The 23,686-nt window shown below is 39.8% G+C and overlaps 1 protein-coding gene across 1 annotated transcript; it reads right to left on the bottom strand.

Moving 5' to 3' along the window:
- Window positions 1-1,914: 1,914 nt before the first annotated feature.
- Window positions 1,915-3,205, bottom strand: LOC115283345 (protein CXorf40A-like). The gene is given in 3 exon segments (XM_029929626.1): window positions 1,915-2,021; window positions 2,024-2,227; window positions 3,049-3,205. Coding segments are annotated over 3 exon segments (468 nt in total).
- Window positions 3,206-23,686: the final 20,481 nt, after the last annotated feature.

The following is a 23,686-nucleotide window of genomic DNA, read 5'->3' on the forward strand; positions in this document are numbered from 1 at the left end:
CAAGGATGGGAAGGAAGGGGAGGAGGAAGGGAGGGAGAAAAGGGGAAGGAGCAGGGAGGAAGAGAGAAGGGGAGGAGGAAGGGAGGGAGGAGAAAGGGTGAGGGGAGGAAAGGAGGAAGGGAAGGGGACAGGGGACAGAGGGGGTAGAAGAGGAGGAAGGAGGAAGGGGAAGGAATGGGGAGAGAATAGGGAGGGAGGGGAAGAAGGGGAGGAGGAAGGGAGGGGGAGGGGGAGAAGAGAAGGAAGGGAGTGGAAGGGGAGTGGAAAGAAGAGGAGGAGGAGGATGAGAAGAGAGATGAGGAGAGGGAGAAGGAGAGGAGAAAGGGGAGGGGAGGGGGAAGAGGGGAGGGAAGTGGCAGTCTAGGTGGCAGCAGACACAAATCTTTCCTCCCAGAATGACTAAAAGGATGAATCTCATATCTCATTTCAGATTTATCACAATGCCAACTTTCAGAGAGACAAGCCTTTTCTGCTTCGGAATATTCAGAGGAAAAGTGACCAGAGAATCACCACCACCTTGCTAGGGAGCAGTGTAACAACTGCCAAGAAAAAGAAGCAGGCAGCAGCAACAAGACACAAAGAATCCACCAAAGTGGACAAGAAGGTCCCTGGAGAAGCCTCAAATGCTCAGGGTCCCAGTGGCAGCTGGTCCTTCACCTTCTCTGGCACTGGCTCTATGAGCAGCACAGCCAGGCAGGCCATGGGAAATGGTGGCCCAAGTGGGGAGGACGCCTCCAGGAACGTGATGTTTGTGCCCCCAGCTACTGCCAGAAGGGATGGCACATGGGAACTGCCCATCAACCCCCCACTTTACCCTGACTATGGCACACTGATGGCTCTGTATAACACCTGTTATTCCATTCTGCTGGCGGCGCTTTTGGCCATGTCCCCAAAGGAGGCCCCCAGTGAGAACGAGGAGCAGGAGGGCCCTCTATGTGCCCTCTGTGAGCATTTCAAGGAAAATCTGGGTCCTTAAACTCACAGGCCACTAATAAATAACATTCGCCACTGTGTAACCATCAATCTATTTTGGGCTTTAATAGAGAAAAACACAACTCCTCCAGAGTAAATAAACAGTCTAACTAGAAAGCCAAGTCTGATTTCTTTCTCACGTACGATACTACACACACCTCATCATACACACACTTCATCAGATAAACTCGAGGAGGCTGGAAACCCTGGCCCTGGCAGGAGACAGGTTCTGGCCCCCTACTGTCCTCTTTGCTTTGAAGCTGCAGCACTTTTGCACACTCAGCCGAGGAGCTGACTGGAGAGTATGGAGGAAAGCCCAGGAAGATCTGATCCTCTGAGTCTTGCCTGCGGGTCAGGAGACAGAACCGCCTCACTGCTGACCTTGGGGGTATCTCATTACATCACGTTACGTCATGCGTGTATCTTGAAACAGAGAGGTTTTCCTCGGGTCTGCCTGTGATGCCCAAAGGTTTCTGATCAGCAGCTGAGAGCCTCTAGCCTAAGAGGCAGGACCCTGAGGAAGAGGTTCACCTAACAGTAGGGCCACCCATCTGCCAAGGGATCACTTTATTCTGGCTCTGAAGAGGCAGGCCATGCTAGTCAATGCTTGGGGGGTGGGGTGGGAGGGACAGCCCATCATGCTCATAGGTAACAACCACTAGAAACCTTGCTAAGAAATCAACAACGACAACAAAAGAGTTACCACAGAATATGCAACACAACTTAATCATTTTCCCATCAGTGCTGTACTTAGGATCCTTTCTTTGGACATTAAGTGGCTATGGGATACGTCTAACATGCACACTTCATGGGTCAAGGGATGCTCTGACAACAGAGCAAGAGTCAGTTGTGAGAACAGAGGGGTGCTGTTTCTCAGTCTGATGAACAGTGGCACCCGTGGCTGGCTACAAACCTGTTTCTGCCAACAGTGGCAGGGCTGATTCAGACTGAACCTGGCCCATGGGTCTGCGGCATGAAGGTCAGTCGATGGGTCACAATTTCGCTGCTTTCTCGGTAACCTTCTACACTCCTCAGGCGTCCTGCTCCAAGGGCATCAGGTGCTCTGGGATGTCTACCTGGAAGATATCCTTTCTGCCTTTCCTGGGTATGGGCTCCGGTAACCACCTGGGGTTTGAAAGCATGGTGAGGTACTTCCACTGAAGGCTGGTCAGTACAGCTTGATTCTCCTGTTCCACAACCTCATCAGGAGCTAAGTCCTCTGGACACTGCACAGTTTCCCCAATGTCAACAAGTCCTGTGCACAAAGAGAAGCACATGGTGGTTTTTGCTTCCAGAAACCAAGGCCCATCTGTTGGAGAACGTGATTATTCAATTACAACCACCTGAGACCAAGAGGGTCTCCCCCAGTGGGACACCGGGTACACTGGGCCCCTCTGACTGAGCATGTCTGACACATCAAAGTCTGTTCAGGGAGTTCTGGGTGAGGCAGAGTGAGGCAGGGAAATGGGGTGGAGGGCCTCATCCTCAACGACCACACCCAAATAATGGCCTGCTCCCAGCCAGACAGCTTAGAGCAGCAGGCAGAGATGAGACCAGAAGGGCCCCAGATGCTGGGCGGAACAGGCACTCAGGTCCTGGAGCACTTCAGTAGGTGGCAGGTGCATGTGGGACCTCACCCACTGAGGGCTTAGGGGACTCACCCAGGATGCGGGCACAGTGGGGCTGGGGCATACCACAGGAATCCCAGCAACAGCCTGGGGTCTGGAGTCTGCCCTGACCCACTGTGTGCATGGAGTTGCCTCCAAGGTCTCTGTCACATACACATACGTGCGTACACACGCCCACTTGGAACCTGTTCCTGCCTCTCAGCTCAAAACCTGGAACTGAGGCCCTGAGCAGAAGCAGGGCTCACCTGAGGTGTGGGACCTCAGCAACTTCCCCAGCCCCAGTCCCAGCGCCCCCTGCTGCCCCACTGAAGGTGTGCTGCTTAAAGAAACCACAGCCCCCACAGCAAGCAGCTCAAGGGAAAACAAGCCACAAAACTCCTGAGCAAGGTCTTGGGGAGCAAGTAGCCCTTGGAGGTGTCTCAGTAGCATCTTGCTTCTCATCACTTGCCAGTGATCACGCCACGACCATACTTTTCGCCTTCCAGAAGCAAGGCCTGAATCTGAGCAGGGGTCATGCCAAGCCTCTCTGCCAGCAGCTCCCTCCATGCGGTGTCTTCCCCGTCCCTGTGGATGCAGGATGCTCTGCCTCCCTTCACACAGGCCATGCCCTCTTAGTCTCAGCTTTCCATAGCCAGTACACTCGGGTCCCCAACTGTGGCCATGCCAAATCCTCCTCTCATCCACCTCTGTAAGTGGCTTCACCACCAACCTATTGTTCCTGTCCGTCCCTGACCTAGCAGCTGCCCATGCTCCCTTGCCTGCACCCGGTACTCACATCACATGGGTGCCATCCCCCAAACCTACTCAGAGCCTGACCTCTTTCCACCATCTCCACGGCCACCATCCTAGTCTAAGCTTTCCAAAGTCCCACTGCCTTCTCAAGTGGCCTCCCAGTCATCCTCTGCTTGCCGCTAGCTCACAGCACTCTAGTGTCTGCACCGCACCATGGTCAGACTGGTTCTGGTACAGGAGATATCTGATCAGGCCACTTCCCTGCCGAAGGCTTCTAGGGGCTTCCTGTCCCATCCAGAAGAGATCCACACTTCTTACCAGGGCTGACAAGGTCCCATGTGAATTGTACCCTAGCTCCATAGATGGCTGCTCTCTTCTCCCCTTGGCTCACCACCCTGCAGCCACAAAGGCCTTCCTTCCATCCTTGGAACATTCCAAGTTCATCTCTCTCTCACAGCCTTTCTAGCCTGTTTTGGGTCATACTGCATCCTACCTCCTCCCCCTCGATTTATCTGTTGAAGTCTTAATCCCCAGGACCTCAGAACATGACCTTATAGATCAAGAAAGGTCTTTACAGAGGTATTCCAGTTAGAACGAGCTCAGTAGGATCGACCCTTACCCAGTAAGACTGGTGTCCTTCTAAAAGGGTGAAATTTACAGACAGGCATGGGAAGATGGAGGGGGAGATGTACAAGCCACAGGATGTCAAAGTTGGAAGAAGCCAAAGCAGGAAGTGTGCAGGGGTTGGCCCCAAAATAAAAGGAGGGTTGCCAATTGAAACCCTAATCTGAGGACAACTTGACCTGGGAGCAAGAAAATAGGACTCCTTGTGGGGTCCTATCTGAGTAAGAACAACCAACCAGCTGGAACATTTAGAAGTCACCAAAGTAGGAATTGGAGGTACAGAAATAAAAAGGGGGGCTACCAACTAAGACCCTACATTGGAGACAAATTGACTTGGAGGCAAGTATATATGAGTCTTTGTTCGAGCCTATCTAAGCAGGACCACCCAACTAAAAGGAATAGCTGTAACAGACCAAACCAAGAAATGGGGGGGTGTAAGAAATGGGGGGCTAGCAACTGAGACCCTACTCTGAGAACAACTTGACCTAGGGGGCAATTAAACAGGATTCTTTGTTGGGGCCTGTGTGAGAAGGAATAACTAACCAGAAAGAGCAGTTGGAAGAGACCAAAGCGGGAAGTGAGAGGGAGCAGGAATAAAAGTGGGGCTACAAACTGCAACACAACTCTGAGGAAAACTTGACCAAGGGGGCAAGAAAACAGGACTTGTTCTGAAATTGGGATTCTTTGTTGGGACCTACCTGAGCAGGACTAAATGAATGACAGGAATAGTTGGAAGATGCCACAGCAAAAATTGGGGTGGCAGGAATAAAAGGGGGACTACCAACTGAAACCCAACTATGATGACAACGTTCCTAGGGACAAGAGAAGAGGACTTTTTGTTGCAGCCAACCTAAACAGGACCAGCTAAAAAGTCTGAACAGTTGGAAAGGACTGAAGCAGGAACTGTGGGGAGGGGTGCGGAATAAAAGGGGGACTACCAACTGAGACCCTACTCAGAGGACAATATGTGTTAATCAACTGTTTACATTATTGGTAAAGGTTACAGTCAATAGGCTGCTAGCGGGTCAAGTTATACATGGATTATTTACTGTGGAAGGGAGGGGTGCCCCTAATCCCTGTGTTATTCAAAGGCCAACTGTATTTTGTCTATGTTTTTACATTAGTTTGTTTAGCTTTTATTGATTTGTATGATTTTTAAAATATATTCTTGATATGGGGTTTCAGTTTTAATCCATGAATAAGAAAATAAACAAAGGCTTAGATAGGTACAAGGCAGGAATTTGCTGTTGACACATTTTTATAAAACCAAAACACAAAAGTAGGGATGCATATCCAGGGAAAGATCCAGTCCACCATCCCAGGAAACAGGTAAGAAAAATTGCCTCAGCTTTTGGTCTCAAAATCTAATAAAAATTGTCTCAGAAAAAAAGTGAGATTTCAAGATGGTGTCACACCATGGATTTAGATTCTAAATGTTCTTCTCCCTAGTGACACTGGATTTTCTAAACCGATATATTAACATAAAAATTAGTCCTGATCTGGGAATACCTCTGGGGTGACTAACAGAAGCAACCAGAAACCCGCTGTACATATGTTTTAATAGCTGAGACATACTAATTCCCATTTAAAAAAATTCTGGGGCACCTGGGGGGCTCAGTTAAGCCTCTGACTCTTCATCTCAGTTCAGGTTCATGGGCTCAAGGTTCGTGGGATCAAGCCCTGCATTGGGCTCAGTGTTGACAGCGGGAAGCCTGCCTGGTATTCTGTCTCCCTCTCTGCCCCTCCCCCATGTGTGCTCTCAATAAATAAGTAAATAAATAAATAGACCAAAAGAAAAAGAAAAAATTCTGAATATATTAAGAAAAAAAATTTTATTTAAATAACATGATCCACGGGTGCTTGGGTGGCTCAGGGGTTAAGTGTCTGAGTCTTGATTTTGTCTCAGGTCATGATCTCACAGTCCTGATATCGAGCCTCCACCTCTCACTCCATGCTGAGTGTGGAGCCTGCTTAAGATTCTCCCTCCTTCTCTCTCTCTCCCTCTGCTCCTTTCCCTTCTCTTCCTTGCTTGCTCACTCTCACTCTCCAATAAATACATACATACATAAGCAACTGATAGACATGCTCCATCATAAAAAAAACTTCACAGAAGAAAAATAAGCAGGAAATATGATATGAAAAAATAGGAATAGACCACAAAATCTTTGCACTAATAGAAAAATACTTTTAAAGGATTAAAATATATATCTCACACTAAGAACAATACTCTATGAAAAAATGGTAGATTTAAAAATAAATAGAAAATTACTTTTATAAGGAGAAATATAACTTTGAGGCCTTTGATCTGCATGACTTAGAGGTGAGTTTAAATGGTCTTTAAAAATCCCATTTATTGCTGTCATTCTCTGATTCTAGGATCAGAGCAACTGTCATTTTCAGATTCTGCAATTCACACCAGATGGATGGAGGAGGTCTATAAATGCTCTGTCCTTGTTTACGGTCCCAGGAGGTCACAGACATGAGACAACAGAGCTTTGATCAACAACACTAAGGTGAGCCTTTTAAGATATTTAATCATTTACATATGAGAATGTATAAATGAGAAACACATAATGATTAATAACATGCCACCACAAAACCATAGTGATAATAACCTTCTAATCTTACTTTTGAGCCGACACTTGACTTCTTCCCCAATAACCTGGCAAGTAGGCACTTAGCCTCTGCTGCTTTAGCTCAATGACAGGAATTTTACCATCCCCACCAGCTTTCAATTTCATATATAACTACTTTACCAGAATACAGTCCTTATACTGAGATAAAAGCAGCTTCCTAAATATTTAATCAGACATTTTCCAGTTCTGCTATTTGAAATTATTCAGATCAACCTGAACCTTGCTGTAAAACAGCCTATGGAAAAAAGTTATGCCTATCTGACATCCAGATGAAATGCACCCAGTTCCTTTTACTAATCACTGACATGTACTGAGTTGTGTGACCACTCTGATCACTCACTTTTAGCTATGAGCCATTTTAGGATCATTTTCTTAGAAGTGACAGGCAGAAATAAACACAACTTTCCACTTGTAGTCAATCAATGGATAAGGAGAATTGAATATTTTAAGATATAGAAAGTAAAAATGTTAGACAGAAGAGGAAACATTAAAAAGAAAACCCCATTATGATTCAAGAATTCAATATACCTCTCTAATGAAATGGCAAATCAAATTAGCAAAAAAAATTAAGAATAACAGTGACCCTAAATACTATAAATGATGAGATTTACTTTACATATCAGTGTCAAAAATTTTATATTCTACCAGCAAGGAATAATCAGCTTTTCTCTTTTATAAAATCTATGGGAAATTTGCCAAAAGAAGATCATACTGTACCTTAATAAATTTACTTGTAGAACTTCTATAGAACTGGGCATTAATAACAAGGAATTCTAGCCACTTAACAAAGTACTCTCATTAAAGTAACTGCAACTAAAACAGAATGCAAACTTCATGTGTAAATTGTTCACAATTTAATGACACTGAGAAGCATATATATAAAATATAAGGAATGTAGGCTAAGCTCACCTAGGTAACTATTTAAAGCCTTAAGTCTTTTACTTCTATATAAAAATGCGAACATAAAGGAACTAAGAAGTCAATTCAAGAAGTTAAATAAATCACAGCAAAATAAACTAAAGAAGGATTTCTTTTTATTAGAAAGCCAAAAATAATAATAAGGACTAAAACTGATAAAGAAAACCAAGAGCTAATGCTTTTAAAGAATGGATAAAATTGCCAGCATTTGGGAAGTCTGAAAGAGAAAAGAGAAATTGCAAGTATCCAATAGAAGTCAGAAATACAACTTAACCACAAGACTGGAGATTTTTAAATATTACATGAATATGACATTTATTCTAATAAATTTAAATATAAACCTTCACAAAATGGGATGATTTTGCAAGTAAAATTACAAACTGGAAAAACTGACCAAAGTGAAAATTTTAAATTAAACAATATTCATAGAAGAAGAGTTGTGATCCAGATATTCTATGAGAGAATAGGAGAATTATCTACCTAATATTAAAGGGAAAAAATAATTTCTGTGTAATTTAAGCTATTCAAAACACTATAAAAATGAATCTTCCAGTTTATTTAATGAAGTTAGCAAAATCCTACTACAAAACTCTAAAAAGAACTGTAGCATAAACTGAGGCCAAAGCACATACAAACCTGAAATAATAGCAAAGTCAACCTGTCAGAGGTTTTTAAAGTAATTCACAATGACTAAAATTGGTTTACTTCAGAAATGCAAAATTGATTTAACTTTTGGATGTCTATTAATTTATGATCCACCTGATAGGAGCTGACAGGGCATCTGATAAAATTCAGCAAGCATTCATGATTTTAAAATAATAAAATTCTGTGCATCAGAAACTGGAGGGTACTTTACCATTAAAAACTGATCAAAACCAACAGCCACCCCACTATTATGTTAAATGGTGAAATATTAGCATCATCATCCTCATCGAAAACAAAATTAAGACTAAGGAGACCGTAAGCACTATGAGAATAGAAACCATGTTGGTTTTGCCCAACACTGTATCCCTAGTGCCTGATAACAGTGCCTGATACTCTTTGTTGCCCTTGGCTTTCAAGGTCTTCTGAATGCTGATGCTTCACAACCTTCTCATGTTGTTTCAACCTACTTATTTTGCTCTTTAACATTTGTAAAACACAACTATTGGCCTTTGCCCATAATCTCCATTTCTCCTCAAGTCTCTCCCCGTTCACTCATTGCTGGCATTGTCCATCATAGGCCAAAGATCTTAGCACCTTTCATACAGGCACCCTAACATGCACCCTAGTTACTATAACTAGCCACCTGTCAGCAAGTCCCATTGGCATTAATGCCAAAATGTACGCCGAGTCTCACCATGTTTTATATGAGCATTGCCTACAACCTGGCACAAATGACCAACTCTTATCATTGGATAATTACAAAAACTTCAAATTAGTCTCCCTTTGTCAACTCTCAATCCTCTGTTGTCCATTCCACCCAGCAGCCAGAGCATTCTTAATGCCCAAATTGTATCTTTTCCTTGCTTAATGGTCTCCACTGGCTTCCCTTTGCAGTCAAAAGAGCACCAAGCCCCTCCACTCTACCCCCTTTATCCCGAAGTCTGCCTTTTTTACACCCACCAATCACAGTCCAGGTACAGTAACCCTCCTGTTCCTTCAATATGACATACGTGTTCTCTCTTGTTCCAGCAATGCTCTTCGGCCAGATATTCAAATGATTGCCTTTTCCTCTTATGAATTTTATCTCAAATGTCTCCTCCTCTGAAAGGTCTTTTCCAGTTTTAAAATTGCACCCCTAGCCCATAGTCCCTATTACATTATTCAATTATATTTTCTTCATAACCTTATCACTTATGAATATATAAAACTTTATTTATTGTTTTCTTTTGTGTTGATGGTCCCCCTCTGCTAAAATATAAGTTCCTCTTAAGGTAATGCATCCATAAATGCAAAGATTTTTTGTGTTTTAATCAGTGAAGTTCCCTCAGAGCCTGTGCATTTTTTCTTTGAGATGACCTTTAAAGTCATTTGGTCAATATGAAAAATATTATTGGAATCTTACTGGCATTGCATTAACCTTATAGACTAGAATATAGTAGGCACTTAATAAATATTTTGAATGAGAGAATTTATGAAAAATTCACAGCTAACAATTACCATTTTTATTCAACATTGTTTCATAAGTTTTAGAAAATGCCATAGGGTAAGTAAAAGCACCAAGAGATTTAAATATTGCAAACAGACATGACAATAGTTACTTGCAAATGATACTATTATTGTTCCAGATATTCCAAAAAGACTACCTAAAAACAAAAGGAATAAGAGATTCAGTAGGGTGGCAAGTTATAAGTTATTAAAAACATTCTTGTATACCAGCAATAACCAGTTAAAAAGTATAGTGAAAATAATATTAAATTCTACCTAGGATCAAAATATATACAGGACTTAGGAAGAGACAGAATAAAAGCATGTAAAATGCATCAGAAAGGAATGATAATACTTTCCTTAGGAATACAAATGCATACTGACTAAATAGCAAGTCACGCCATATTTCTCCATAGGAATATTCATAGTTTCAAAACTGCGCTTTTCTCCCAATGAACTTGTAAGGTCGACTATAATAAAAATTCCAACAGAATATTTTTATATTGACTAAATGACTTTAAAGATCACTTCAAAGAATAAATGCACACTAAAAGTTAGGAATTCCTTCAGAAGGAAGAATAAGGATGGGCTTATCCTGTGAATTGTTATAATATAAACCGACATTAAAATTCCAGCCATTGCTGGATCATACACAAGGATCAAGGAAACAGAAGGCTCAGAACACCAAAATATATGTTTTCTATAACAAAGTTGACATTTCATATTATGTCAGAAGAATAAATTCAATAGTAAATAATGTTAGGAAAACTAATGATTTAAAAAAAAATCTCTCATCTCAATTCTTATACCAAATTAAATCCTCAATTATTAAAAAATAGCTGTATCAAAATAGCTGATTTCATTTATTTAAAATTACATATTACTTAAAAAATTATATACTTTTAAAAATACATAAAAGGTACCTTTTCTGACTCCAACTATATCTACATTAGAAGGGGGTGCCTGCCTGGGTGGTTGAGGCAGGTAAGGGTCTAAGTCTTGACTTCAGCTCAGGTTCATGAGTTCAAGCCCTGCGTCAGGCTCTGCATTGACAGTGTGGGGCCTGCTTGGGATGCTCTCCCCTTCTCTCTGCCATTCTTTCTCTCTCTCTCTCTCTCTCTCTCTCTCTCTCTCTCTCTCTGAAAGCAAATGTTTTTTAAAAAAAGTGTTCACCACATCCTATAGGTCTCTTACATTTTTATCTTCATATTCCATTTCTTCCCTCTATGTGCTTCAGTCTGCCTATCTTTTCCTGAGCCATCCAACAGTTCAATGTTCCCTTTTATAATACTCTTTTTAAAATTTTTATATATAATTGAGGACAATAAGAGTCTAGTGAAAAGAAGACCAGGAAAGAATTGGGGAAAGAAACAGATTCTTAGAGGATGAAACCCTCAAAAATGTAGACAGGGCATAATTATTCTGTGGCACCAAGAAGTCCAAACCATTTTGCAGTCTTTGGTAAGAGGCCATAGTGGATATCACCAAAGACTTTATCAAAGGCTCTACTGAAATCCAAATATATTTCATTTATGGCATTACATTGATCTAATAATTGATCCAGGTTTCATGTGAATGATATCTTCATTTTGAGGAGTGTATGTTTAAAAATACTTACTAATTATGGAATTTTAGCCAAGTCTCTAAGTAATAAGGAAGATTTCCAGAAAAAAACGAGTGACAATTAGTTTTCCCTCAAGGTAGGACTAATAAAAACTGTGCTGTTCTTATTCTCTGTAAAAGTTCACTAAAGGGCAAACCACCTATATTTCCTTCTTTAAATCCATAGAACTCAAGTTTTTAAGTCACTAGCACTTAAATATTATGTAGATAAAAAAATAAGAAAGTGGCAGCCACAGAGTCAAAAGAAGAAACTATGGCTCTTATGTTAATCCAGGGACACATGTTAATGTTTTTGAACATATAAGAAAATGCCTAAAGGCAGACCAGGTGGGAGTAAATTATTTTTGAGAAATAGACTTCAATATAAGTTGCAAGGAGGTGGCCTTTTACTGCCAAAGGGTCAGATCAAAGTAATGTGGTATGTTTTCACACGTGTTTTAATGATTCAGTAGTCAAGGTGAAGTCCAATGCTGTTCTCAGAAATTGCTCCTGGGGAAGTTATATATTTAATTTAGTCCAGCTCAAAAAGGTTACAGGATGTAGTCCTCAATTTGAATGACTATGCGCACTCTTAAAATGCTGTTTTAGCTCTATGTGAGGAACAGTTTTGATTGCAAATTTTTGTTAAAACACTTTCCTCTCTGAAAATATACTATCAATTTCGTGCAATCTTAAGTAGCTGATTGGCGGAGGGGTAAGTTCATGGGATAATGGCAACCAATCAACAAGGCTCAGGGACTCTAGAGCACCGTCCTCCCCCCTAACAGTGAGTGAAGGAGAGTCTTGATTTTCCCAAGTAATACCAATATGTGAGTTTTCTTTTAAGAACTGCAGCTCTATTTTCTGGCTGAAAGACCACCATAAAGCCTGTGACTAATAGCTATTATGTAAGTAAATGTGCCTTTAGTTACTTGTACATTAGATGGAAACTTTAATCTGTGTAAATGATAACTCAGAACACCGCTACTTTAAATTATGTTCATAAAATAGAATACCATATATAGAAGACACTGCCGTGGTTAAGGTTGAAAAGCCAATTACCTGCTAAATGCCATATGTTTACTGCAGTTCAAATTTATGTTTCCTACCTACAGGAAGCTGTTTTGAAACAGCTAGAGCAAAGACGAAATTTCTTTTAAACAGCATGTTTTCTAAGTTAAAAGGGTGGAAGTTTTAAAAGAAAATGAGTCAGCATTTAGATTTTTTTAAATATACTGAATTTGCTTCAAGTCTCTTTTAAAGTATAGTATATTTGAGTGAGAAAAAAGTCTACTTTGTGTGGAATATTACAAAAACTACATTATCATAAAGGTGGTCTGTGGCAAACAAGAATCACAGTGACCTCTAGTTCTTATTCTGTACAATTACCTAGAGTTTATCTGAATGTTTTTTACCTTCATGTACTTCTAATTTGTCTAGTTAATTCTTTTTTTTTAATTTTTAAATATTTTATTTGTTCTTGAGAGAGAGAAAGAGATAGTGAGACAGAGAGAAAAGAGCATGAGCAAGGGAGGGGCAGAGAGAAAGAGGGATACAGAATCTGAAGCAGGCTCCAGGCTCTGAGCTGTCAGCATAGAACCCAACTAGGGGTTCTAATCCACAAACCGCGAGATCATGACCTAAGCTGAAGTTGGATGCTCAACCGAATGAGCCACTCAGGTACCCCTGTCTAGTTAATTCTTAAGAATTTCAAGTTTGCTTAGAAACAGAACACAATATGAGATGTGAGATAACCCACAGAAGTTACAAATACTGGCATGTATTAAACTTCTCAATTATCAATGACTCAAACTGTCAATGACCTAAAATTGGTAAATAAATCCTGATTACAGGGATCAATGGTTGAATAAGCTAGATAACTTTGAACCCTATCCCTGAAATGAAAGACTTAACTACTTCAAAAGCATTGTTCTTTACTCATGAACACCAATGGTTTGATTTAGTAAAAGATGGGGATGTGAGATCTTAATAACAAGTTGTTATTTGGTCACTAGTGTTTAGTTTGTACATGTTCAGGATATAAATATGTGAGGGTGACTGCTCACTTTCACATTATCAGCAAAGAGCAGGGAATGCTCATATTGCTCTTTTCTCCACCAACCAACTAACCAACATCCAACATAAAACTCGTTCCACAGAGGAACAAGCTCTAGCCATAATTAAGACAGTCATTTTTTATGAGTTTTTAATGATAGAACAAAATTTGTTGGCTTAATCTGGAAAGCATAGTAAAGCCTATGTTGATTTACTCAAAATTTTCAGTGAACCACCCCCCACCCAAATTATTTCCCATTTAGGATGAAAGTAGGTAGCTGTCACTAAGACTGGGGGCATAATTCAGAGATCTTACCTCACTTATCTCACAGGCATATAAGCAAAGCCCAAAGAGAAAGAGCAAGTGCCAAGGTACCTTTACCAACAAGACATTCTGATTCAGACACTGCAAATACACAAAGTCTTGAAGTCATCGTACCACCAACCTACTGAAATAAGTGACTACCAGCCAATGTTGATACTCCCTATGCCCGCTCCCAAGTGCACCCTGAGCCCCTCTCCCAGAGGTCATCTTGAATATTCCTACATATTAAATATTCTGAAATATTCACTTCCAAAGCATGCTAATGAAACCCAGGTATCTATGTCCATGGTGGTTATGTAATAACAATGTTCTTACTATCGTACTATTTGGTTAATTTCAACCAATTTAGGACAGCTTTACTGATATAATTCAGAATCACAACTGTAGCCACACAAAGTCTGCTTACTGACTTAATATCACTCATCTGAGAGATAAACAGGGGATATAAATCTGATAAAAATCTATATATTCGCAACAATTCAGGCATCATTTAATCTATGATTCACCACAGGCTGGAGTTACATTATTTTAGCATGGTTGCTTTTCCAGAGACACAAATATCTTACAAATCACGAAGACTGTGATATGCCCATGAGTTTTACCTCAGTGTTATTTGCAATGAAATCAAACTTTAAAAATTTCTAAATGACTTAACAAAGTACATAAATTTTACAAATAAATGCCATTTTAAATGGATATAAGCATTTTTCCACGTGGAGTTCTAAACTTAGTATAACAGCAATATAACAATTTATGCACCATGTTGTAGCTTTAGTTGCCTTAAAGTTGTGTTTCTAAAGAGAACAAATGTAAAAAGACAGGGACTCATGAAAAGTGTTAAGGAAACACAGATGAGAAGAAAAGAACTGCTTAGATGGAGCACAGTTCCATATTTTACCATTAAAATGTACAGATAATTTAGTTCTAAAATAATATGCAATGTTGGACTAGAGAAACATTTAAGCAACATATATGCAATATTTAACAGGAATAAAATAGGAGTTTTTAGTCACAGTAGTACTATTAAATGTATAGATTATATCTGAAAAATAAAATACCAATTTTACCTATATTATTCAAATTTTATAACTATATGTTTATCAGTTGGGCATTCAAAATTCTAAGATATTTCTATAGAGTAGTATGTCAAATCTGGGCTCCATTACCTAGATAAACACACAGACACACACACCCGCATGAAATTAGCTTTTTCATTGTTGTTGACTGTATTTGAATTACCTTGGAAAAATTCAAATATGTAACTTTCTTATTACTCAAGAAATTTTAGCTCTTTGAGATGGGCTTTAGAATATTAGAATTTATCAAGAAAATAAACCATTTTACTGCTTAGTGAACTCAGAATGAGCATTATATTTAATATGCCTGTGTGGTGCTCAGACTCTGGGTATACAATTAAAGATACTGTGGCAAGACACCTCCCTCCCAGAAAGAAATGCACCGCAAGGATAATCCTATGATTATAACTGAGAAACTAACATTTAACATTTGGTTGAGAGACCCAAGAGATATTTATCCCAAAATGTCTTCATCTGCCTTCTATGCTGCCCTATATTAACTGTAATACATTCATCACCAGATAATTATTTACTGTGTATCTAAAATGGAAACAAATGGAAGTAGTGTTGATTGTTAGCCCTAGTAATTAGGGGGATTAAATTTTAACATCCACGTAGAACAAAGGAGGTAAGACCTTCGCCTTTATGAAGAGCACAATGGAAATGAGATTCAGAAACCCAGGACCTTGGAAGAACTGTACCTTCAGTGAAAGGATCTGCAAGAAAAAGTCAGCACAGCAGTAGAGAAGATTAAGGTGGAAAGTCCTTCTGTTCTGCAAATCTCATGAAAGTTTAAGTTCAAATTCTCACAGCCCACACAAGCTAGAAATCTTCAAACTGAGAAATCAATAGTAAACGTTGGTCCTAGAATGGTGATATCCCAGGTCTCCCAGCAAAAGTAAAGGCAAAACTATTAAAACTATTTTGGAGGAGAGGCACCTGGGTGGCTTGGTCAGTTGAGCATCCAATTTCTGACTTCGGTTCAGGTCATGATCTCATGGTTCGTGGGATGGAGCCCAGTGTTTTGCTCTGTGCTTTTCTCTTTTTCTCCTTCTCTCTCTGTCCCTTCCCTGCTTGTGCACTCGCTCTCGCTCTCGCGCTCTCTCTCTCTCAACATAAATAAATAAAGTGTAAACAACCCTATTTTGGAGGAATGTTTCCATTAATTGTCACAGGATTCTCATGGTGGGCAATGTGAGGACAAGTCCACTAAGTATGGGTTTATAATCCAAAATTATAAAACACAATACCAAACAATCACCATCAGTGAAAGTTAGCAGAAATACACAATGGAAAAATTAACACCTAAAAATGTTTAAAGTAACATTAAAAATCAAGAGAGAAAGCAAAAATACAAGGCACAAAGCAATACAGAGATATAATAGACAATAAGAGAGGTTAAAAGATAGGGAAATTTAAAGGTCCAATAGGTAAAAAACAAAAACCAGAAAGAAAAGAAAGAAAAAAAAAAAGGCCCAACATGTATCCAATAAAAGTGACTGCAAGGGAGAGGTGAGTTACTTGACTGCCACCAATCCCCCTCACACTTCCTCTGCCTACCCCCACAATGGCTGCCTCTTCACCAGGCTCAAGGGTTTGCCTATAAAACACTTGGAAGAAGCATCACTATAGTCCTGTGGGTTGGCAGGGAAGCAGTGGAGAAGTCCCCCCAGGAGATACCAGAAGGGTCGCAATTATTTTCACTAGTTCTTCATTCCGCAAGAGTGCTATGATGCTACCATAATGCCTGTGTAAGAGGCCAAGCTTAACCAATCACTGCTGACTTTTGACTCAGGGGAGACGGGTCAAGCAGCAATCCTCTCTCAGGAAGTTTGGAGAGAGACAATAAGTAGATTTAAAAGTTACCCCCCCAAACTATCATTCCAGTACTCCATCTGCTGACCCTGCAGCCTACCACCTACCCCGCAACCTCTAGCCCCCCAGCAGTTGCCCACAGATTTTATGTTGGTAACTCTAACCCACGCTTGCTCCCTTCTCTGGGGTTTCTATAGGACTGAACTTGAAGGAGAAGGCTGGCCACCTTAAAACTTGCTATCTTTTCTTCCCTATTATTTTATTTTCTAATGGATGCAGTGTATTTACATGCAGTTATCACCTTCCTAAACACCCTTGTTTATTTCCCAAGTGTGTCTATAGATTCTTTTATGTTCTTTCTATGTAGAAAATCAAATCATCTAAGAATGGCCATTGTGCTTCTCCAGGTACAATCCTTATACCTTCTTTTGCCTCAGCCGCCTAAAGGGGATCGCCGAGGCCCTCTGCTCCCCGAAATGAGAGTGGACAGTCCTGTCTGCACCTCGCATCACAGCTGAGCACCCCCTGCTATTATGTAACACCCTTCATCAGGTTAGGAAATTCCCCTTGAGAGTTATTTTGCAAAGATTTTTAAAATCATGAATTGAAATGTATTAAATCTACTTTCTGCATGTACCATGATGATTATATTTTTTCATCTTTTATGTGTTAATGTGGTGAATTACATTTTTAGATGTTTCTAATGTTAAAACAACCTTGCACTCTTAAAATAGCCCAACTTAGTCATGACATATTATGAATATGATGCATTGTTGGTTTCATTTGCTAATACCTTGTTTAGTGTTTCACATCCATATTCATGAATGAGGTCGCCCTATAATTTTCTCCTGCTTACATTAGTCCTTATTTATTATGAGGAGGCTGGTTAAATCTGCCACACAGAATGAGTTGGGAAGTTTGGGGGGAATTTGTCAAAGATTAGATTTATCAGTTCCTGCAGTATATGGTAAATCACCAGGGCTTTCTGGGTTTTTTTTGTTTTGTTTTGTTTTGTTTTTTTCAGGAAGAATTTTTAGCTTTAATGATTCAATGTTTTTTAAATGGCTATAGGACCACTGATGTGTTTCTTGACCCAGTTCCAGTAATATTTCTCTAGCAATTCATCCATTTCACGTAAGTTTTCAAACTTGCTGGCATTGGCAAGTTTTAGGTCTCTGATTTATTGCTTATTTGTACCCTCTTCACTCTCTTTGTTGGTCTTGCCAGAGGTTTATAAATTTTATTATTCTTCTCAAAAACATAATAAATGGCTTTTGGCTACTGTATCTCTCTTCCTATTTAATTTTATTTTCATATTTATTTTCTTCATTCTTTGAGCTTAGTCTGTTCTTTCACTAACAACTTAAATTAGAGGGTTCAATCATTTATTTTTTTCTCATTTACCCAACACATTTAAGGTTAGAAATGTCCCTCACGTTGCTTTAACTGCATGACATGAATTTTGATATAGATCATTAGAGTTATCTATAGTTATCATTTACTTTTATTTTATCTTCATTATTTCTTTTTGATGCACAATTAGAGGTGTTTAATATAAAAATGTTTTGCAACTTCAGTGCACTGTGATAGGAGAATGTGGTCTATGAGATATCAATTCATGATATTTGTTGATACATTTTTAACACTCTAATATGAGGCCAATTCACATATGTTTTCAAAGACAGCAATATACATTCTTAAGCTTGAAGCAGATTTTTTTTGGCTTAACTGATAAGCTATTAAAACAATGCTATTGTTGATACATTGCTGTATATATTTGAAGTTATGATATTATCAGCATACACGTAAAAACAAACTCTATTTTCCTCTTGAGCTCACACTTGTATTAACATGCAGTAAACTTATTCATATTCAGTAATACTTTTTACCTTAAGCTCTAGTCTGGCCCATATTCATAAAGCTCTGTTTCCTTGTGGCTAGTATTTACGTGGCCTATGTTGTTCCATTCTTTTACTTTCAAGATTATGTGTTTCAGGGTGGGGTGTTTTTTTTGTTTTGTTTTTTTGTTTTTGGTTTTGGTTTTGGTTTTTTGGTTAGATAGGATTCTCATAACATAAACTAGCTGTACGATTTTTTAAATTCAAACTAACTCTGCCTTTTAACTGAAAAGACCGTCCATTTACATACAATGTGATACACCTACAAGCACATTTGCATTTTACAATCCTATGTTGTCCTTACTATTTTTCCTGCTTTCCTAATTCCTCCCCAGCCCTTTTGCCCTTTTTCTGAAAAACTGATTATGGTGCTTTCTTTCTTCACTTATTTTTTTCCTTCTACTTTTTCAAAAAATAGGGTCTCTGTCTACTCATCAGGGGTCTTTGTGAAAAATATACCAAACATTTGAAACCCTCAGAAGTCTAATCTTTTTAAAAACAATTTACAGCTTTACTGAGATATTGACAAAAATTGTACATATTTCCAATGCATGTGATGATTTTATGTACATGTACACTGTGAAGTCATTACTACAAACTCTTTACCTTCTCTTCTGTACAGTACAAAGACTGTAAATGTTCCAACTCCAACCACACTCTCCCAAAACTCTGCTACTGTTTCCCAACATTATAATTCTACTTAGACGCTGATTCCCTAAATTAGGTATTATTACGGTTTCATACCGTATTGTTCCATACCCACGTGTTTGCCATATGTTGTGTTTTATTCAGCATGAAATGCAAAGCCACTGTGGACTTCTGAAAGGGGCATGAGGTCCCAAGAGATATGCTTCTCCCTACCATCATCTCTCACCTGGATTACTTCAATAGCCTCCTACATCACTCTGCTTCTACCTTGGACTCCTACAGTCTCTTCTCAATGGAGCCGCCCACATAATTTTTTCTAAACACATCAAGTCATTCACTCCCCCAATCAAAACCTGTAAAGGCCTCCATTTCAGAATAAGAGACAAAACACTTGCAAATGTCCTGCAAAACCCATTTGATCTGGGCCCCTGTTCCCTCTGTCCTCATCTGCGTGGTACTCAACGCACTCCAGTCCCATGTACCTCCTTCGTGGACCTGGAGTGTGCTGACGGCATGCCCCTGTGTCCTGTGCAAAAGCTCTTCCCTCTGCCTAGACTGCTCATTGCCCAGATAATTACATGGGTAACAGTCTGCCACCTCCACCAAGGTTTTGCTCAAAAGTCATGGTCTCAACAAGGCCTGACAACCATATCTGAAATCGTAACCCTGGTCCTCAGCATTCCTACTACTCCTTACCCTGTTCAAGTTTTAATTCTTTCCATAGCACTTACCACCTCCTTACACAGTCTCTGATTTAAAAACTTATTATTAGTTATTGTCTGTCTACCTCCACTAGAGTTCAAACTCCACAAAGACAGGAATCTTCGTTTTGTTCCCTTGATAATGCTAAGTGCCTGGAAATCCTGGCATGCAATAGGCATTCAGTAAGTATGTGCTAAGTGAATGTGAATAACTCCATAGCAACAGACTGAATAGAGATGAGGTGTATGACATCCTGACCACACCATTACATTCAAGCCTACCCCCTTCTCACAGGCTGAACCACGAACCAAGGACTATGAGACGGAGACAGCTACATCTATGCAAATAAGAACAGCACTCTAGGAAATGTCAACACAACATGATGGCTAGAACCTTAATCCATCTACAAAGGCACTATGATTTGCTTTCAGTTTCCACAACGGTCATTTGCAGGGCGATAAATAGAGTGCTGGTATTTTTCCATTTGCCCCTCTGAATCCATTCTCTGTCCTTCACGCTGCTTTGTGTCTCAGGATGCTGACCTTTGTGTATCAACCAAGTCTCCTTGCCCTCTGGCTTCCAGGTAAGTTTGGCCAGTGGGAACCAGCAGCAGGAGAGCAAAGGACAGAAGAGAAAGTTTGGAGTGATTGTTCCCCAACTTCCTCTTTGCTAGGCTGCAGGGAAGTAGTGGCTGCATTCATCTACCTATGACCACAGACGCCTGGGGACGCCCACAGGCAGTCACATTCCTCACCTGGTTGTGATAACAACTTCCCCCCCTCACCCCACCTTGCCCCTTCAGGCCTAGTGGTGGCAATGGCTCCTTGCTGTAACCAAGGCTCAGTATTTAACCATCTCCTGTTACCCTGAACACTGCCTATCCCTCGGTAAACACTTAGTTTAAACACTTGTTGGGATGAGTGCTGGGTGTTGTTAATGAGCCAATTTGACAGTAAATGATTTAAACACACACACACACACACACACACACCAGGGGTGCCTGAGTGGCTCAGTTGGTTAAGCATCAAGACTTGGCTTCAGCTCAAGTCTTGATCTCACGGTTTGTGAGTTCAAGTCCTACATTGGGATCTCGGCTGTCAGCACAGAGCCTGATTCACATCCTCTATTCCCCTCTCTCTGCCCGTCCTCCACTCATCCTCCCTCTCCTTCTCTCTCTTTCTCAAAAATAAGTAAATATTTTAATCTCTCTCGTACTCTCACTTTCTCTCTCTCTTTCTCGAGATACTCCTTGGGACGTGTCACCTGTTTCCCACTGAGATCCTAAATGATATAAGGGGAAACAGCACCAAAAACACTCTTTCCACTCTTATACTTCTCTAACCATACAGATTTTTTCAGTCATGTGTACAATTTCCCTCCCTAGCTAGGCAAAAATTCTTTTAAAAATAACTCTGCGGGCACCTGCGTGGCTTAGTCAGTTAGTTGAGCATCGAACTCTTGGTTTCAGATCAAGTCATGATCTCATAGTTTTTTAGTTCAACCCCAAATCAGGCTCTGCTCTGACAGCATGGATCCTTCTTGGGATTTTCTCACTCACTAGCTTGCTCATTCTCATTCTCTCTCTCTCTCTCTCTCTCTCTCTCTCTCTCTCTCTCTCTCTCTCTCTCTCTCTCTCTCTCTCTGTCTCTCTCTCTGTCTCTCTCTCTCTCTGTCTCTCTCTCTCTGTCCCTCTCTTCCTTGTTCTCTCACTCATTTGCTCTCAAAATAAATAAACTTTAAAAAAACACTGTAAAATAGTACTCCTAAAAATAACTCTATATTTTCTACAATACCAAGGGGCAATTTATTTTTAGAGTGGAGGTTGAAGTGACTGGACACTTACTCAGGAGTTTAGGAGTCATTATCTTTTTCAGTTATCTTTCGCATTTGAAGGGGAGATTGGAGCTGTAATTGGAGCATAAATAGAGTATTTTCAAGGCCTTTCTTTTTTTTCTGTCATTCATTATTTCTATGCCAAGGAGACCAGATTGTAAATCAAGCCTTGGAACTCTTCCACTTCCTTATAAAGAATTTTAACAATAGTTAATCTAAATCTCTTGTCTGCTCAAATATCCCAGGCCCCTGAGGCTGTCAGAATGCCACACAGAGAAAATATTGGTTAGGCAATCTCCTCCCAGCAGTAGGAAAAATATGGCATTTTCTAAGTAAGATCTCAGGATTACTCTACTTAATAGCTTATGTTTATCGCATACATGAAACCTACCATCTCCCAGAATAATAGCAGTTAGGATTAGAGATATAGAGGCAACTGGTTCAGTACTTATTTTTCCTAATGAAAAGTTTTCCTCTAAGATCCAGAAAAGATAAACAGGCAGTCACTGCTTAAGCATTTCTAGTGTGTCAGAGAACCTAATATGAGCTTTTATTCTATTAATTACATCTATTATTAAAAATGTGTTTCCAAATGTTGAAACCAAATCTCAACTAAAACATCCAGCAGTAACTCTCATAGGAGGCAAAAGGTGTGTATCCCAGCAATCTTTCTCTCCTTCATCTGTTTACTCATTTCATTTCCAGGACTAAGCACAGCGCTTGGCACATAAAAGGCTATCCAAGTTACTGAAGAATTTAAATGAATAAAACATTTCAAGACACCTACAGAATATCGACATCTGTCCAGGTCTTCAGGACAATTACGACTAATTCTCTTAATCTTCAATTGATGGTGTCTAAGCACCTTATAATTGACCGTTCATTTGGGCAAATTCAATGTGTACATGATAATCTAAAAATGTAATAATCAGGATTGAACCAAAAGCTCCAGAAATAGGTGGTTAAGAATGGCAAAATGTGTCTACTCTTTCTTTTTTTAAAAAGAACTGTATTTCTATTAATGTAATTTAAGTGTGAGTTAGTATGTCTAACAACGTCACCACTGTCTCACATAAAACTTGAACTAAATTAAAATACACAGATTTTTAATCTGTTCATTCACTACCTTATTGCTTAGGCTGGTGGGAACAGTGGGGATACAGAATACACAAGACAAGCCAAAGACCTGCCATTATGATCATGCAACTTTTTTTGAAAGGTTGATACTATTTTAAAAGAAACCTCTATTAATGCAGAAAAGGTAACAATGAACAAACATGTGCATAAATACAATAGTGATGAATAATAAGCACAACCAAAAAAAATAAGATAAAGAGTTAAAAAGGGATGAGAAATGGGGCACCTGGCTGGCTCAATCAGTTGAGCATGTGACTCTTGATCTCAGGGTTGTGAGTTTGAACCCCACGTTGGGCAAAGGATTCACTTAAAAAAGAAACGGCAGTGATAAGAAAGATGGCAAGATAAACCAAGGTGTTAGAGAAAACCTCTCTCAGAAGACGATATATGAACCAGCATATGACATATATAAAGTAACAAGCCATGCAAAATTCTGAAAAAGAGCTTCCTAGGCAACAAAGCTACATATGTTAGAAAGAACAACTGGACTATCTGAAAAAACCAAGAGGCCACTGTATCCAGCAAAGAGAGGCTAAGAGGAAGGCTGGTAGGAGATGAGAGGTAGGAAAAGAGCAACCAGAACATGTAAGGTTTTATATACCATTGTTACTGATTTCAGTTTTATCCCTGTTATTACAGAAAACCACTGTAGGGTTGTGACCAACATGATGGGATTTCTGATTTAAATTTAGAATAAAAATTTCTCTGGCTACTCCATGGAGAAGGAACAAGAATGGGAGCAGAAGACTTCTACAATATACCAGAGAGAAAGGATGAGTACTTGGATAGGGTTTTAAACCAAATACACAAGTTTTGTATTAATCTCAATTAGATTTTTTAAATATTTTTGAGAGGGGGATAGAGGGAGAGGGAGAGGGGGAAGGAGAGAGGGAGAAAGAGAGACAGAGAGAGAGAGAGAGGGAGAGAGAGGCGAGCTGGGGAGGTGCAGAGAGAA

This window comes from Suricata suricatta, chromosome X, assembly GCF_006229205.1.
Source record: "Suricata suricatta isolate VVHF042 chromosome X, meerkat_22Aug2017_6uvM2_HiC, whole genome shotgun sequence".
Classification (NCBI taxonomy): domain Eukaryota; kingdom Metazoa; phylum Chordata; class Mammalia; order Carnivora; family Herpestidae; genus Suricata; species Suricata suricatta.